Genomic DNA, 16820 nt, shown 5'->3' on the forward strand with positions numbered 1-16820 from the left:
TGTTATGTCAATGTAAAATAGTTTTTTTTTCCAGATAAGAGAAGGAATGATTGCATCTTTTCTTTTTCTTAAAATCTGCTTTTGTGCTTTTCCTCTACAGCTGAAGATACAAGACTGATGCCTGGGAGACACACTGTCTGGACCAGGAAGTGAGTGATGAGGGAGAGAGAAAAAGAGAGAGAGAGAGAGAGAGAGAGAGAGAGAGAGGCTTCTCTGTGGTAACACACTGAGACTAGGCCTCGCCCATCCCGCCCAGAGAGACTGAGTGACTGAGCATCAGCTCCACCGTTCTCTCCAGCTCCCCTCCCACCTGTACTCCAACCCCGTCCTGCAGTCCTCCCACAGCGATGTGACAACTCACTGTCATACCCTCGCCCAAACACCCACCCACCCACACGCTCGCTCGCTCGCACACACTCATGCATGTCCCCATGCCTTAGAAGCGTCACATCTTGCTTCTTACCAGTGCAATGTATGTCCAGTGTTTCAGTGACTTACTTACTTTCCTTTGTCCTCGTTGCAACGTGGTTGAGCGTGTATCGGTGCATGTGTGAGTGTGTGAGCGCGTGCGAGCGTGTTTGTTTCAAATGTGTATAATAGCAAGAGTGAGACGGAGCCCGACGGTGAAGAGATGGAGGATTATTACCTTGTATATTGTATTTATATCTTGAGTACTCTTTCATTCACCCGTATGTTTTTCTTTACGTTTTTTGCCCTATTTTTGTTAGTGTATGGATATTGTTGCCTGTTTTTAAATTAAGCTGTGATGCGTCAGGTATTTTTGAGCAACATTGCAGCTGTCAGTTCTAAATCCGTCAGCTGAAAAAACTCCTGTAAAATGCATCCAGACGGCGGATGTTCGCCAATATAAGCGCAGCGTAGAAGTGCTTTGTGTGTATCACAGCTTTAACTGTCACATTCAAAGATTATTTCTGTAGCAATTACAGCTAAGCCATGGTACAAGTGTGATTCCACAGACAGAGACAAAAAAAAAAAAACAAGCCGGCGTGATGATATCTACCAGAAAGAGGCACCACATGTTTGACTTTTGACACGTTCTCTTGTCACAATGTGTTCTTTTACTCTCCATCCGGCGAAAATCGTGTAGATAAGAACGAGCACTGCCTGATTTACTGTGAATAAGACATTGTTACACGTTGTTTCATGTAATAATACAATAAAATACTATCACAACACCTTTATTTGATAATGTGGCAGGGGCATGCGGAATAGAACGGTGACTTGCAGAGATTACAGATGCCAGTTTTTTGGCACTGGGAAAGATGTTTAAAAACACTTTCATAGCATATCATGTTCACTGTGTTTGACTGCCATGTGTTCCGACTTGTGAAATATGTTTCGTTCATGATGTGAAGCGGTTTAACATTTTCTTTACGACGCTTGCTTGTCGATGAAAAGAAAGTATAACGGCGTCCTCTGCTGCTTGCAAAAAAGTAGTACACCCTTTCGCCTCCAGCCAGTGGTGTCACTTTTATTTTACTATTTTTTAAACAAAGTTGATAAAAAAATGTCTTAAGTTAGACCTGCACTATGTCGTGTTCTTCACAAAGCATGATGGCTCAGGTTTAGAGATTTTTTTTAGACGATTTAGAGAGGCGCAGACAGCAAACCGCACGGTACCAGAAATAAAAACAAAAGCTAATTTTTAATCCCAATTTAAAAAATAAAAAAAAAAAGCCAAATCGAGTTAGGATAAATCAGGGAGTCGTGGTCTTTGAATTGCTCACAGGATAAGACATCAGTTGCATCCAATTAGATTCCCAAAGCATCTACTATGGCTGAGTAATCAAACCTCAGTTGTAAAGTCAGGGCTTACTGTGTACTATGTACGGACAAAGTTATTTAGGAGATATTTTGAGAATAAACACTCGTGAGACTCCGTTTTAGCGCCAAAGTAAATACTCTGGTATCCGTTCATCTCCTGCCAACTTTGGAAAACTTGCACCGTGTCAGTGATCTGAACGCCGTGGCTGATAACCCGCTGAAAGCTCACACTTCACTCAAGCTTTACGACCAAATGAGTCAAAGCGTCAGGAGGTCCCGGGACCCCCAAATTGGGTCAGCTCTTCACTTTACCTTGACTCTAGAGGGCATGACACGTGATCCATGGTTATTTTGTTTTGTTTATGTGAAAAGCATAAATCTGTTTAACATTTGTACAGATTGTATACCTACTGTATGTACTTAAATCATATTGTTGTAATATTAACTAATAACCTGCAGCCATTTAGCATAATACTCATGTAGCATGGTCTTTTATATTTTCCAAGCTGTTAATAGTAAGGACTCAGAAACTTGTCTATATTTCATTCAATAAAGTTAGAGAAAACTGGTGTGTGCTTTCTATCGAGTCTTGAATGTTCTGAATTATGATAATTACAGAGTATGTGGCTGAAACAGTGTATAAGTGGGATATCTGAACTCCTGAATCTAATGAGGAGCTCCTCCAGATGTGGACGAGGCAAAGACGAGACAAAGCCTTCTATAAAAAAAAGACATGTTTTTATTGTTCTTTGAAAAAAAAAAAAAAGTTTTGTACAGAAAAATTACTCACATTCCTGAGAACACAGAATGATCACAGTAGATGTCAGAAGAGTGAAGAGGTTCAACACCGTGTGCACTCAAGTCCCAAGGGCTAGCGTCCGTCCTCACTAGCTCTGAAATTATTATTCCGACAAAGAAGACACTTCTCGTCAAACTTCTCGTCTTCCTGAGATACTGCGGCTGCTTGAACGCACACAACCACTAACTTACAAGACCGGCGCGTCCGAAGAATGAGGATTTAGTACTTGGATAAAGTTGTGTATCGATTGTGGCTCAGAGAAATGAAGGTCAGTAGTACGGCCTCTTTCAACGCTCCCCGTTCACTACGGGTACATATTTACAGGAATTAGTTTTTAAACGTGATGCAAAATATCAGTTTGCAGAAAGCCCCGATCGCATCCTGAAAAATAAACAAACACAACACAACTCTTCAGTCGACCCGAGTAGACACAAGAAAAACAGCTCCACCTAGCCAGACCCCGAGGAACAACTGCTGCCTAATCCTAATAAAAAGCAAATAAAAACGGGACTCGTGTTGAATTTTAGTCGGTGCAACTAGCCTAAAGAAAAGACTATGACTATCACACATACTAGGGATGGGCATTTTCACGACAACATTTAAAAGAAAGACTACTTATAAAACGATTACCTCGTCCCAGTCCAGTTTTTGGATACCTACGAATGAGCTTTTGTGTGGCAGCTGTATTAGTTCCCAAATTATATTTAAAAGTCTTATAAATTGTGAGGCTATGATGACTGCTACCATTACTGTGTCAAGAGCAGAATGAGAGGATTTATTAAACTTGTTGTCTTATAGAAGTCTCGATCAATTTAGGGTTTTTGAACAAAAATGGGACATCTATGCATTTCCTGATTGAAGGAACAATAAAAACTGAGAGCCTCCTTGTAGTGAATTCACCTCAATATCCAATTATGTAAGAACAGGGACAAAAATAAACAAGGAAAAATACTAAATGTAAAATTTTAATCACAGTTTCAAGGAAGACAAAGCAAGAGAGATTATTGTTTTTTAAAACCCGTTTGTATTATACTACTACCGGAGCTATTATCACCCTCGACATGATGCGGCACAACAAATCATATAACAGGAGGTAAACATTTTCCTATCTTCACATTTATTTCCCCACACGTATGCAGAGACGCGTTACAAGTTCCAAATCAGTCAGTAGTACAAGTTGAACGCGTTGCGGTCCGTTCCAGAGAATAATAAAACGGCGCCTTTCCCCGTGTCCCTGTGAACCTCACGTGACTGTAACCCTGTTTTTTAACGCGGCGTGCAAACTGCTTCCTATTGATGTCTCTCTGCGTCTGTCACACTGAACGCTGAAAGCACTCACGTTTGTTGCAGCCACTATTTTAAAAAAAAATGATCTTTAAAATACAAAAATGTTAGAAAATTAGAACAAATTTGGCAAGAAATGGGGAATTAAAATCCCTTTTTTTTTTTTTTTTAAATAATCACCTATTTCTTGGAGAAATAAAAGACAGAGTTATCATGCCCATCCCTAATGTGTTAACTTTTTGCTAAAACAAACGTATTTTCCTATTTTTGAAGCGGCGATGATATCTTAACAATATAATATAATGTAGTCTGTGTAAATATTAGCATGTCAAAACTAAATTTAAGGGCTTTTTAGGAGCAGATTTAAGCAAATTATTAGAATATAGTACAGGACAGCCTCCCATCAGGGTATCTGTGTGTGGATGGGACAGGTGCAGTCAGTAACCGAAGAGTTATACAACATGTAAAATGCACGAGAAGTAAAAAAAAAGGGCAAAATAAAGAAGAAGAATGAAAGTGGCACAATGTTAGACACCGCTTTTGTTCACCGTGACCGATCCTCTCAGCGGCGAAACACTTATCATGAAGAGGACTTGAGCTTTAATATGGTGTGACGAGTAAAGAGACGGGGACCGACCGCCGTCGCACGTAACGCGGCCCAGACGAACACTAGAGCGAAACAAGTTCATTGCTGTGCTGAGAGCGACGCAGTTGATGGGCCACTACTACGTCAAGTTATTGATTCGGCCGAGACAGAATACTAATGGAAGACCAAAACCTCAAACAAGAGCGCAGGGGCCGTCTCAGGTTTTGCGCAACTCTATACCTTGATCTGCAGAATCAGCATTTAACGTATGAGCATGTGGGAAGCGACTTTTCTTGCGCCGTCTCCAGAGAAATTGTTGTTACATTGCACCATTTTTTTTTTTTTTCTTTCTTTCCCCCCCCCCTCTGCATATCGAGTAACAGCCAGCTCATCTCACAACAGGCTGTCTCCTCCGGAACTGCCTCGGCTTCCTCTTCCTTTTATACCGAAAACCTGCCCCGTGTAGCCTCACCACAACGGCAGCTCTTAAGAGAGTCTGCTACGGCCTGATGCGCGCACAAACAACTAAACGGTGGCATGTAACACTGGTATTCAACCTTGCCTTTGAGTCGAATGTCAAACGTTGTGAGCTCCTGGCAGAGGAGAGGAGCTGCAAACTTTTTTTTTTTTATTAGAGCCCGGGGCCAGAATATCTTCAGCACTGCACCAGAAAACAAAACAATGTAGATTGAGAACCTCCAACGTACACACCCCAGCTTCACCACTAGCTTGCCAATTAATCATAACTTAGATAATAAACATACATGTTAAAAAAGGGGACAGACAAACAGTTTTGGCACTACTCTACGAGGATCTCCTCAGTCTTTATTGGTTCTAACGGGGTGCCGGAGTTGGACAAGTCAGAGCCTTCATCTTTGGAAAATTCTTCCTGTTGCAGCAGCGAGCCGGCGCCCGCGTTTCCCTGCAGCCCCACCAGCCCGCCTTGGGTGAAACACAAGTGTTTGATCACCTCGCTGGGGCTGGAGAACGTCGTCGCGCAAATGTTACACTTGTAAGGCTTCGACGAGCCCAGGAACATCGCCTCCATCTGGCTGCTGTCGTCCCCCGCCGTGCACAGCTCCATGCTCTGTCTGTCCACCATGGTGTAGGAGTCGGCGCCCTGGTTCAGGCACACGTGGCGGGCCGCCTGGTTGGCGCGGCAGAAGCTCTTGCCGCAGGCGCTGCACTTGAAGGGCTTCCCCGTGTGGATGTACATGTGCTCGCGCCAGTGGCTCTTCTGGATGAACTTGCGCCCGCACGTGGAGCACTCGTACTTTCGCCGCTTCACCTCCCGGTCCAGGTCGGCGTTCTCCAGGTTGTCGATGTCCGCGATGTCCGACGGCGGCGGCGTGTCCGCCTGGGAATTTAGCCCTCCCACGCCCCAGCTGGAGGTGGACACCTCGGCTCGCGGAGAGTCCGAGTTGGTACCTGAAACCGGGGTCTGCTCGCTGTCGCTGATGATCTCGACCGGTGTGGCGCCGACAGAGGCACCGGCCATTTTCGCCTTGAGAGCCGCCTCTATTAGCATGCCGTGCTCGCCAGTGGTAACAGGTGAGAGTCCGCTGCCGGGTTCAGTCGGGGTCTGGGTGTGAACCTGGCTGTGCTGAAGGAGGTGCTCTCTCAGCAGACTCCTCTGGGTGAATCGGCTCCTGCAAATATGACACGAGTAATGCTTCCTAAAGGAGGAACTTCTCTTCATGATGCTGGGCTTCACATGGAGGATGGCGTTCACAGAGCACCCATCTGCATTAAAGAAGTCCATGACCCCCTCCTCGGGCGCAGGCTTGGATTCGCTCGTCGACGCCTCCATATCAGGGGGTGAGGAAGCCACTTTGGGCGGCACAGAATTCGGGCACGACTCAGCAGCCGGCGTGGACGGGTACTTCCCCTCTGAGCCGACCTGCTCCGCGTCAAACGGCGAGGAGAGCTGCCGTCGGCCGGGCAGCCTGCCCGACAGCGCCACTTGCTGGTCAGAGATCTGGATTCCATAGAGGGAGGTGGAGAGGTTGACGCCCTGCTCGGGGTGCGAGTACACCGACTGGCTGGCCTCCTGCAGGAGCGGGTAGGCGTGCAGGAATCGGACCCCCTGCTCCAGCCGTGCGGGGTCTATGAGCTGGGGGGCGAGCTTGCCCGTGTACATCAGGTTGAGGAGATAGCTGAAGATGTCCGGCTGGATGTCGGCGGCCTTCAGACGCACACAGTCACTGAAACGCAGACAAAGTAGAATTAACAAATGCGTATGACGCGTGTCCGCTGGGTTTGAGTTACTGGTCACGGCTTTTTTCAGCCTTGTATGTAAATAAAGTACAGACGCCACATGCTAATCTTATTTAGGCGAGTCAACGCTACCTGTCCTGATGTATAAAGAGCATCCTGAAGTAGTTGGAGAAGGCAGCGAGGACGGCTTTGTGAGCTTTGAAGAAGACATCTCCTATGGCCACGGTGCAGTCGCACAGGAAGCCAAACTCCCTCTGAGCGTTAAGCTGTTGCAGCAGGATAAGACCATGGTTGGCCAACTCCATTCTTCAACCTGCACAAAGACACACAAACACACACACACAAGCAGCAATGAGTTTCCTGTCTGGAAGCAGACCAGAGTTTATTGTGACCACAAAGAGTCAAGCTGACAGCGGTGATCTAACGACCTTGTAAAGGCTAACTTCACCACGCTGGAGAATCACTTTTGTGAGACGCTGGGAGACAATTTGTCTGGCACTAATGTCGCACAAAATGATGCCAATTAACGGTGCGGCCCTTAAAAAAAACACGAAACATAGAGCAATGAGTGAGTGTATTGCACTCCTGTGGATTTCAACTTGTTCTGGAGCGGTATCTAAGAGGAAAAACAAGTTATTTGAGAACAACAGACATGGAAAATATCCTTCTTCTAAATAAACTTTAGACAGAAGATGTTTTTAATCAATTACAACACGACTGAAGCAGCTTTTCACACAATCCATCAGTCTGCCGTGCTTACGATACGGACAAACCTGCTATATTTACCGCTTAAATTTGTTGTGTGGCCTTCCTGTTTCAAAAGAGGTCTATTTTTACACAGAGTACGGCCACCACATGTCAATTAAAGGGTTAATAACAATAATAAGGAAACAAAACATTATCTCGTTCGCGTGCTAAGGACCGAACGCCTTGGTTTTTTGAGGAAGCAGCGCGTTCACAAGACCCAAACTCAATCTCAAGGGACGTGCCGGAGCAGCGCGCCGTTCTGCTGACCAATGAGAAGAGGTTCGTTGACCCCTAAAGGTTACTGGAGGACTAAAAGGGCTCCGGGCCATCACATGATTAGGGTGTCGACATACATTCCTAAGGCAGAACTGGTTCCTTTCTCCGCCACTTTCTCCACACACACGGCGCAGGCAAAGAAATGTCTGGAGACGGACGGTAGTGGACGTTTCATCAGCCTTCAACCCCTTCTCGTAAATCACTGTTTTGTTGCTCTGGGTACCCTCAGCGCACACACACAAAAAAGGCAGCTACACATGTACTTCATTAGAGTGGTCAGAGTGCAAAGATGTAAAGAGGCCAAAGCCTGAGGTATATATATTTGGTTTTGGGCTCCTGGTTGGACAAAATACATCATAAACACTTCAAGTTACTTCCACTGTCCCGTGTCAACTCAACTTCTTACACTAGAAAACAGAAGAACATGGAAGCTGCTAATTATATTGCCATTTACATCAATAAAGAGCGCTAAACACCTCTTGGCACAATACAACGATGCCATAATTACCGCAAAATTTGAGCAAACATTAACTCCAAAACAGAACGTTATCAATTTTTTTTATGGTTTTACTGCGGGGGTCGTTCCTATCCAGGAGGAGTGCCTTCATAAACTTGAGTGTATTTATTTTGCCAGCGCTGCAGCTGCTCACCCTCCCAGCAGAATATCCCCCCTCCGCCGCCATATATCTAACAATCAATATTTGGGTTTCATTGAGTAGTAGTGGCTGCACCGGGGCCACTACTTTCACCACGACTCATTAGATAAGACATCTGGAGGATCTCGAGGCACTAAATTGTGATGCGGAATCATACTCGATAAGACTAAGGTCATCCATTTGCATGCCGTATGCAAACGAAACGACTTCTACTGCGTAGCTGCACTGACCACAGAAGGCGTTTTGTTTACTGTAACTCCACGTATTATGGTTTTCTTTCAGTTTGTTGGCTGCACAAGTGTTTTCTCAGATGGTTACACTCACTTGCCAGTTCATTAGGTACACTAGTGGGGGTAAAAGCACTAAATGCCCCCCCTGCATGACTGTTGTGATGTTGAAACAGTATAAAGAAGGTGGTTATGATCATTCTGGACATTAGTCTGTGTTATTTAGCCTAACCAACTGAGTAAATTATATTAAATTATAATGCATTAATTCCTTCTGGTGTACCTAATAAAGTGGCTAATGGGTGTTTACGTCCAAATGATCCGGTAAGGCAAAAAAAAACAACAACAACAACTATTTATTAGCCACAATACTAACTTTGCAGCGACGTAGCACCGCCCCTGATGTGATGTAGACACGTGGACCGCTTACTTCCGTAGTAAGAATTTTTCTGTTATTACGCCGTAAAACCGCCAGTGAGAAGAAGGAGCACGCGACGAAGGGGGGGGTGTAAACACGGTACGCGGAATAAGTTTCCACGAGAAAACAATAACAAGTCAAGAAGAGCGGAAAAGGAGCCCTGCGAGAGGTCACGTAAAACGAGCGCGCCTGAACCGACTCCTGTTTCCCCCTCTCTCTCTCTCTCTCTCTATCTCTTTCGGTTGCTTGCTATAGCTAGCGCGAGAAAAAAAAACGGACATGCGTGCACACGGAGCCCCCGCGCGCGCGCACACCACGCACACACGTACACGGGGAAGGAGAGACGCAAGGGGGATGGGGTTGGTCACGAACGCGTTTCTTTTAACTTCCCTGTGACAATTACAGTCAGCCAAAAAGCACACACGCGAGAACCCGAATAACTTACAAGTAAAAGCCGAGTGTTTTTAGCTGCGATGGTTAAATAAGAAGCAACCGTACCTGCACTCCGCTGAAATCGGTGGGGGAGTTTGCCGTGTTCGCCGTTGGTGTTTGTTTGTTACCGGAGACTCGTCCGTCCTCTCCTCTCTCTGGGCACGCAGCAGCTTCAACTGTTCCTTGTAAACGCAGCATTCGTTGGCGGCGGAGAGGGTCGTCCGTCGGTGTTTTCCGGTTAGGGGTTTTACGTTACAATCACATGACTGGGTTAGAGAAAAAAAAAAAAAAAAAAAAAAAAAACGCGAAAAGAGAAAAAAAAAAAAAAACAGCCGTTGCAAAAAATCCGTTGAGCAAGGGGGCGGTCGAGTTAACGTTAATTTCCCGCACTGTGTAACCGACGTGAAAAAAAACAACCGCGGCCAGACAGTTTTTTTTTTTTTTTTTTTTCTTTTGACAGCCGGCGAACATAACACAACCGTTTAAACGGCTAACAGCCACGGTGACTCACCGACGGCTGGTTAATCATTGTGGCTCCGCCGTTAACGACTCTTCGAGTTTTGTCCCTCAGCCACCGTCGCTGAAATAACACACAATGCTTTACTTACGGTTAAAATATTTGCATTTTAGTTTAAATATTTTCAACAAGTTTAAAGGAAGTAAACCTAGATTATTTTTACACATTTAGCTTATATTGTAGGCTAACGGACAAATATCTAATGATTAAAATGAGGGTATACAGTCACTAGCTGGCCAAAACATTAGGTACACCTATGAAAACAAATTAGAACAAATTGTCCTGTACTACATCCAATCCACTTTATTTATATAGCACAGTTTTAACAAACACAAGGTTTCCAAAGTGCTTTACAAGATAAAACACAATAAATAAATAACACAATAATGAAGCAGTAAAAATGTGCATGTATACACATAAACACAACACTCTACATGGTGTTAAAAGCCAAAGAAAATAGTACATGTACTGTAAAATGATTGAATAGGTGTACTAAAAACAAACAAAAGTCACTTACGCCATTTATGCCTTATTGTGGCTAATTAATCTAAATCAAAATCAGAATCAGAAGAATTCTTTCCAAGTATGTTTGTACAAGTGAGGAATTTGCCTTAGTGTTTGTTGCACACAGTATGCATAAATAAAATAAAATAGTAATGGTAAATATATACACACTTAAATATACAAATCAACAGGAACATTTGCGTGGGATGGTGGTGGGTTTGATGTGTTCGTGGGCCACTGATGTTCAGCTCCTGTTTGAGGTCCTGTGACACAGTGGGGCCCAGGAAACAGAGGGACCCCAAGGTGTCGACTGTAGAGTCACACAGGATGACAGGGAGGAGAGTGGAGGTGTGTTCTTTCTGTAGTCTACAATCATCTCCACTGTCTTGAAAGATGTACTCACTTGCCAATTTATTAGGTATGCTAGTGGCAATGAATGCATTGTAATATATGTAATAGTCCAGCAATAAATCTTTGCTCCATGACTGCTATAATGATCAGCTGATGTTGAAACAGTGTCAGAAGGGTAGTAAATCTGCTGTATGGTCATTTTGGCGGATGTAAATTGTGGTGCTGTTAATTTGTATTGAATTAAACAAACAAAAATCTGTTAGCCTAGCCTACTGACTAAAATTGGGTTGTCAAAATAATGAAACATACTAAATGAAAACTGTTGAACCAACAGCACTCTGAGTTATTTTAAAAATATAACCTTCATGAAGCTAAGGTTTAGTGCTAGATCGTTATATTATAATGAATTGTTGTGACTCATATACCTAATGAACTAGCAAGTGAGGTGACTTTTGTCCTTTTAAATCCTAAATACTAATAGGCAACACAAGAATTACGTGATACACATAATGCAAAATCTCAAAGTCCTGAAATGTCCCGATCATCAATAATAAAACTACTAAAATATAAAGCACAAGTTCACGAGTCAAATAGTATTGATTTATTTTAATACATTTTAAGTGACTAAAATTGTGTTGATTTAGTATTTTGAATGAAAACTGTGAATATTCAGATCCAGAAAACCTTATTTGTCCCCGGGGGACAATTTAAGGCACAAGCGAGCAGCACGACGTGGAAGTACAAGACAATTTTAAGGAACAAAACACAAAAAAATAGAACAATACAAAGTATATACAAATAACTATGCCATAAATATATCTTTGAAGAGCATAAATTCTGTTAAAATATAGCTGTGGGTGCTTGTTTAAAAAGCTGAAAACACTTTTGTTTGATTGTAAATGATATCACGTACAATTTTATAATATGATCTATCAATCTAACATCATTTTACAACATCATAATGTCATTTTAAAATGACAGTAAGCAATAAGGTAAGGCAGCTGGATTGGCAGTGTCACTTTCACAATACATTTAAAAGGATAAATGCTTTGCTTTTAGGGTACCCTTGAGATTTATCTTTACTCAATTTCATTTTAATATTTAATTAGTAATTATTTGTGCAAATAACAGCTGCACATTTTCTATCTTACAGTGGGAAAACCACTGTTTCATAACCTGATCCCCACACAACTCTGATAAACTGTATGATACAAGACAAGAACAAGAAACAGGATGTGCTCAGGTCCTGATTCAGGTGAAAGAATAGAAAAAAATACATGTATATTTGAATCTTCAAGTTAGTCATTGGTAAACTGATATCATGTATGTGTAATTTATTTCACTGTAAGTTTAATTATTTTTTAATGTCAACTCATTTTCAAGGGCCCCTGTGAAAGAGAGCAAATAATTGGAGAAAAAACTGATGCAATACCAACCATTCTCCTGGTTACTGGATCACACCTCTAGCCTGTTTTCACCCTTTGCACACCAAAACCAAGCAGTGTCAGACCCATGTAAATACCTAAACAGTGGGCAGACTGTAAGTTGAATAACCACAGACATAATCGTTATGATTATGATACTATATTTTTGATTGGAGAGGGAACAAAAGACAAGAAAAAAACATAAAACTGATAATATCTACATCTATTTTTGCACGGCACAAAGTTTCAGTAGCAGGAAGGAGATTAAAAACCACGCTCTGCCCATCCAGCAGCACACAGGAAGTGTAGGAGGCCCTTTTCAAGAGTGCACTTTGGAGTCACATCAATATTTTGTCATCAGATGTTGTCACCGGTGCGTTGGTGGATGTTTTCCCAGTGTAAATACCAATTTTTTCCAGACCTGTCATTGCAGAGTTGCATTTCAGCCTAAGGACAGGGAGTCCACAGGAGGACCAGACTGGTTTGAAAACGCTTGCTTTGCATGGGGATGGGTGGAGTCTGTCTGTAAATGGAGATGGGAGACATAGGTGGGGGCAAAGTGTTTGTGAAGCACAGCCCGAGGACCTTAAAAAGCCTCTGTGCTGTCAACAAAAAAACACAAACCTAGATCTGATCTTGGCCACAGTAAACAGCTAATAAAAGTGCAAGTCTGTTTTAGAAACAAAACACTGATTGAGACCACTGGTGGAGATATTGTAGATGCAAAAGACAGCAGAACAAAAGCATGTTTACTTTACTGAATTTCGCACCGCAGGGGTCTATTGAGTGAAGCAGATAAACAGTTACTGGCTCACTGTTGCTGTTTTATCATGAAGATCAATATGTTCTTATCGATAGAGTTTTAATGTTCTACCACTAGGATGAATGCATTCAAAGAGACATGCGTGAGTACATCTACTCATTAACTTTCTCCTATTTCTTTTTATCTGAACCAACAAGAGATGCAGACTTGACTTTCACATGACTGCTCCTCCACTGATTTCCACTAAATTGATTTGTCCTGCAATAATACATTTGTTTTTAAAACCAACGGCAGGGTCTGTGAGAAATTGCTCAAACATATTCAGTTGCCCGAATGAACTGGTGCGTGAAGCGACTGTTGAGTTGTAATACCAGTTTAAACAGGGACTTTAACGTTAACTGCCGCCCTCCCCCGCCCCCCCCCCCCCGTTCGTGGCCTGTTTTGAAACCGGAGTGGTGAGTCACTCCTCTCTCGGTTGAGAAAAACAGATCCGGCCAGGCTGGGGCCCGGCGGGGGGATGGGAGGCCGGCGGAGGATGAACACCGGAGGTGGACGCAGCTGGACTCCCACTCCCAGGGACCCCACATCCTGACAACGGCCCGGCGTGTTCCCATAGTGACCTGATCTGGGAAAGGGGGGGGGGGGGGGGGGGGGGGGGGACGACACACACCGCCAGAACTAATTTACATGCACATCTTTCCAGCCTAGTAACCGTGGCTGCAGCCAATCTATTGGCCATGTTCTTCAAAAGGAGAATCAAATGTGCAAACCACGTCCCCTTGCAAACCCCAAAATAAACCGTGACGTGAACCGTGCGCATGTTCACACTGGAGTGGAAAACATTCTTGAAATCACAGATTGTTTTTTTTTGTAGATACTGTTAAAAGGTTTAAGAAAAGTAAGGCTGTCTATACAGATGTATACATTTTGCAAACAAAATCCTGGCTGTGTCTCGTCTAAACTAGAGTTTGTTTGTTTTTGTTGTTGCTATTATAACACAACATAAACTCAAATAAACAGAGATAAATGACTAACAGGATCTCACAACTAGAGAAATACTTTCCTCTTCTACCACAACCCTCACAAAACCCCTCCCCTCTCTTTTCCCGCCAAAAAGCCTCGGGGGCGGGAGAGGGGGCAGGGGGGGTGGGCTGTCGAATTCTGGCATTTCCTAAGAGGGCGAATCAATGTCTCCATGACAACTGTTGCCCGGGACAACGAGGGATGCTCGGGGTGCTGCCGCAACAGCTGAATGCAGTGCCGGCTCCACCAGGGGGGCAGCAGAGGGCAGTGTTACCTCGCTGTATTCATTGTGTCCTCTCACCTGCATAAAGCATGTAATAACTTGTACCTATCTGTTAGTTGCATTCATTAATACACAGGATTAGATGTAACAATCCCTTGTGCCAAAATCCCAGGCAAAACACATTTAGAGGCCCTGTCCAGCTGAGAAATCCTAACAAACCTACAGTCATATAATATGACGCTTAACCTACAATCTAAATAAGCTAAGTAAATGTTGCTGGCTTGTATGGCCCGCTCAGCAGCAGACACTAACTCAAACCTTGTGAAATATAAGCTAACCAAATGCTACTGGCTAGCTTAACCTAAAATCTAAATAAACTAAGTAAATGCTGCTGGCTTGTAGGCCCACAGAGCAGCAGAGGATAATTCAAACATTGTGAAACATAAGCTAACCTAACGCTGCTGGCTTGTATGTCCCGCTCAGCAGCTAACCATAGCTACTAAACAATATGAAGACATCAGGAACCTGGCCTAAACAACAGCAGTCTGTTAGTTGCAAAAGTAAGTGAACTCTTGTTGTGACCCCCTTGTGCAGCAATAGCAGCAACTAAATGTCTGCGGTAACCGCGGATCAGTTGTCTATAGCTACCTGGAGGGATTCTTAGCCCATTCCTCAGAAAAGAACCACTTCAGTTTTGAGATGTTGCTGGGTTTCCTCACATGAACTGCTTGCTTCAGGTCCTTCTGCAACATTTCGATTGAATTAACGTCAGGACCTTGACTTGGCAATTCCTAAACATTCATTTTGATCTCCTTTAACCATTCTGTTGTAGATCGAGCTGTGTGCTTGGGGTCGTTGTCTTCCTGCATGAGCCAGTTTCTCTTGGGATTCGGCTCACCGACAGATCTTCTTTCAGAATTCATTGGTATATGAACAGGCTCAAACAAGGTCATTACTACCCCCATTACTATCCTAAGTTTTGGCTTCTGAGAGATATCTTATTTTTGAGGAAGCAGCCATTTATGTTATGTAAGAATTTCCAACTAATTAATGTAGTTGAACCTTTTCAGTTACAATAAATTTAAGATAATTCATTTGTCATTTCTTTTACACATTTACATATATAAATAAATTAAAGTTAAATTGATATGTTGTTTCATTCATGCATTCATCTTCTGTAACCGCTTATTCCTGTTAAGGGTCACGGGGTCTGCTGGAGCCTATCCCAGCTCTCATTGGGCGAGAGGCGGGGTACACCCTGGACAGGTTGCCAGTCCATCACAGGGCTAACACAGAGACACAGACAACCATTCGCACTTACATGCACACCTACGGCCAATTTAGAATCACCAATTAACCTAATGAGCATGTCTTTTAATGGTGGGAGGAAGCTGGAGTACCCAGAGAGACACAGGGAGAACATGCAAACTCCACACAGAAAGGCCCAGTTGGCCCATGGATTTGAACCCGGGACCTTCTCGCTGTGTGGCATCAGTGCTAACCACCTCGCCACTGTGCCGCCCATATGTTGTTTCTCCCAGTGCAAATAGTTAGTAAAAAATAAATAAATCTAGTGAATAACTTAGAATTATAGGTTTAAAGAAAATATACCACATCTAACATCATAGGAGTGCTTCCTCATGTGGTATTGTTAAAGTGCTGTTGGCCTGAACATTAATTGTAAGGTGAGGTAAGGACATATTGTCACTGTAATCTGTGTCATAAGAAAAGAATCACAGATGACTCCATTTAGCAGTAGTAAAGCTACTTAAACCAGCAGTTTTGTATCCATGTTCATTCTCCAGGACCCTCAGGCGGACAGTTACAAGACGTCCCGAGTGCAAACAGAGTTGCATCTGTCGAGAGGGAACCTTGTTTGTCTGGCCATTCTCCTTGGCTATGATTATATTCAAAGGGAATATAATACTATTAATTGTGTCGGTGTAATTATTTGATATATGCTACACTGATCTGAACAACCAGAACATAATGTTTTGTTATGTTAAATATATTTTGAATGTACTTTGTTGTAAATTATCAAGACGTGTGACAAAAATGCTCTCAGAGAAGCACGAGTCAAACTTTATCTGTCCAGAGCGACCAGAGCACTGACAGTGATCTTTAATAGATGGCCGCTTAAAGACTCTGATATGTTGCAACACTGACACACATTTCCTGCCCAGAACATTTTGTCTTGAATGTGTCCCATCAAAGTCTTGTTTCTCTCAACACACCAAAGTCTGGACTGACAGCTCCAGTGAGCTAAAAACTGGCATCTCATTTTGGTTGTTTGTCCTTCATTTATTTAACAACATTGTTCTCATCAAGTGAATCACTGAGAAGAACAAAAAAAGGAGTTGAGAGTAATCTGATTATCAGTGTGATCTCTGATTAATCTCTGATGTTAGAACAACTGATAAATGAGGAAGCACGAACTAAAAACCTTATAGCTCCACTATCTGGTCAAGTAGTGTAATTTCATTTGGTAGCTGGACCCCCGAAAATATATAAATTTCTAGATGTTGTGTCTTCACGCAGGTACAAATTGTCAATCAGGATTCACACCAATAACTGCAGCTCAGCAGTTA

General features: G+C 43.1%; 2 protein-coding genes across 4 annotated transcripts in view; one reads left to right on the top strand and one right to left on the bottom strand.

Annotated features, from left to right (window-relative positions):
- Nucleotides 1-2354, top strand: part of akap12b (A kinase (PRKA) anchor protein 12b) — a 44503-nt gene extending 42149 nt beyond the window's left edge. For both annotated transcript variants that reach the window (XM_084560076.1, XM_084560077.1), the window contains one exon: nucleotides 101-2354. The gene's annotated coding sequence lies outside the window, so the exon portion shown is untranslated. The remainder of the gene's footprint in view (nucleotides 1-100) is intronic.
- Nucleotides 2355-2507: 153 nt separating this feature from the next.
- Nucleotides 2508-9713, bottom strand: zbtb2b (zinc finger and BTB domain containing 2b). Of its 2 annotated transcripts, none has more exons than XM_084560403.1 (3): nucleotides 9494-9713; nucleotides 6804-6984; nucleotides 2508-6658 (listed from the first exon to the last, which is right to left on the bottom strand). In XM_084560403.1, exons 2-3 carry the CDS (start codon nucleotides 6974-6976, stop codon nucleotides 5254-5256), a joined length of 1578 nt encoding a protein of 525 aa, XP_084416529.1. In that variant the 5' UTR covers nucleotides 6977-6984; nucleotides 9494-9713; the 3' UTR covers nucleotides 2508-5253. The 2 variants fall into 2 exon arrangements, with proteins under 2 accessions (XP_084416529.1, XP_084416530.1); XM_084560404.1 differs by having other exon boundaries at nucleotides 8954-9713.
- Between the last annotated feature and the right edge of the window lie 7107 nt (nucleotides 9714-16820).

Source organism: Chelon labrosus (assembly GCF_963514085.1).
Source record: "Chelon labrosus genome assembly, chromosome: 14".
NCBI classification, from domain to species: domain Eukaryota; kingdom Metazoa; phylum Chordata; class Actinopteri; order Mugiliformes; family Mugilidae; genus Chelon; species Chelon labrosus.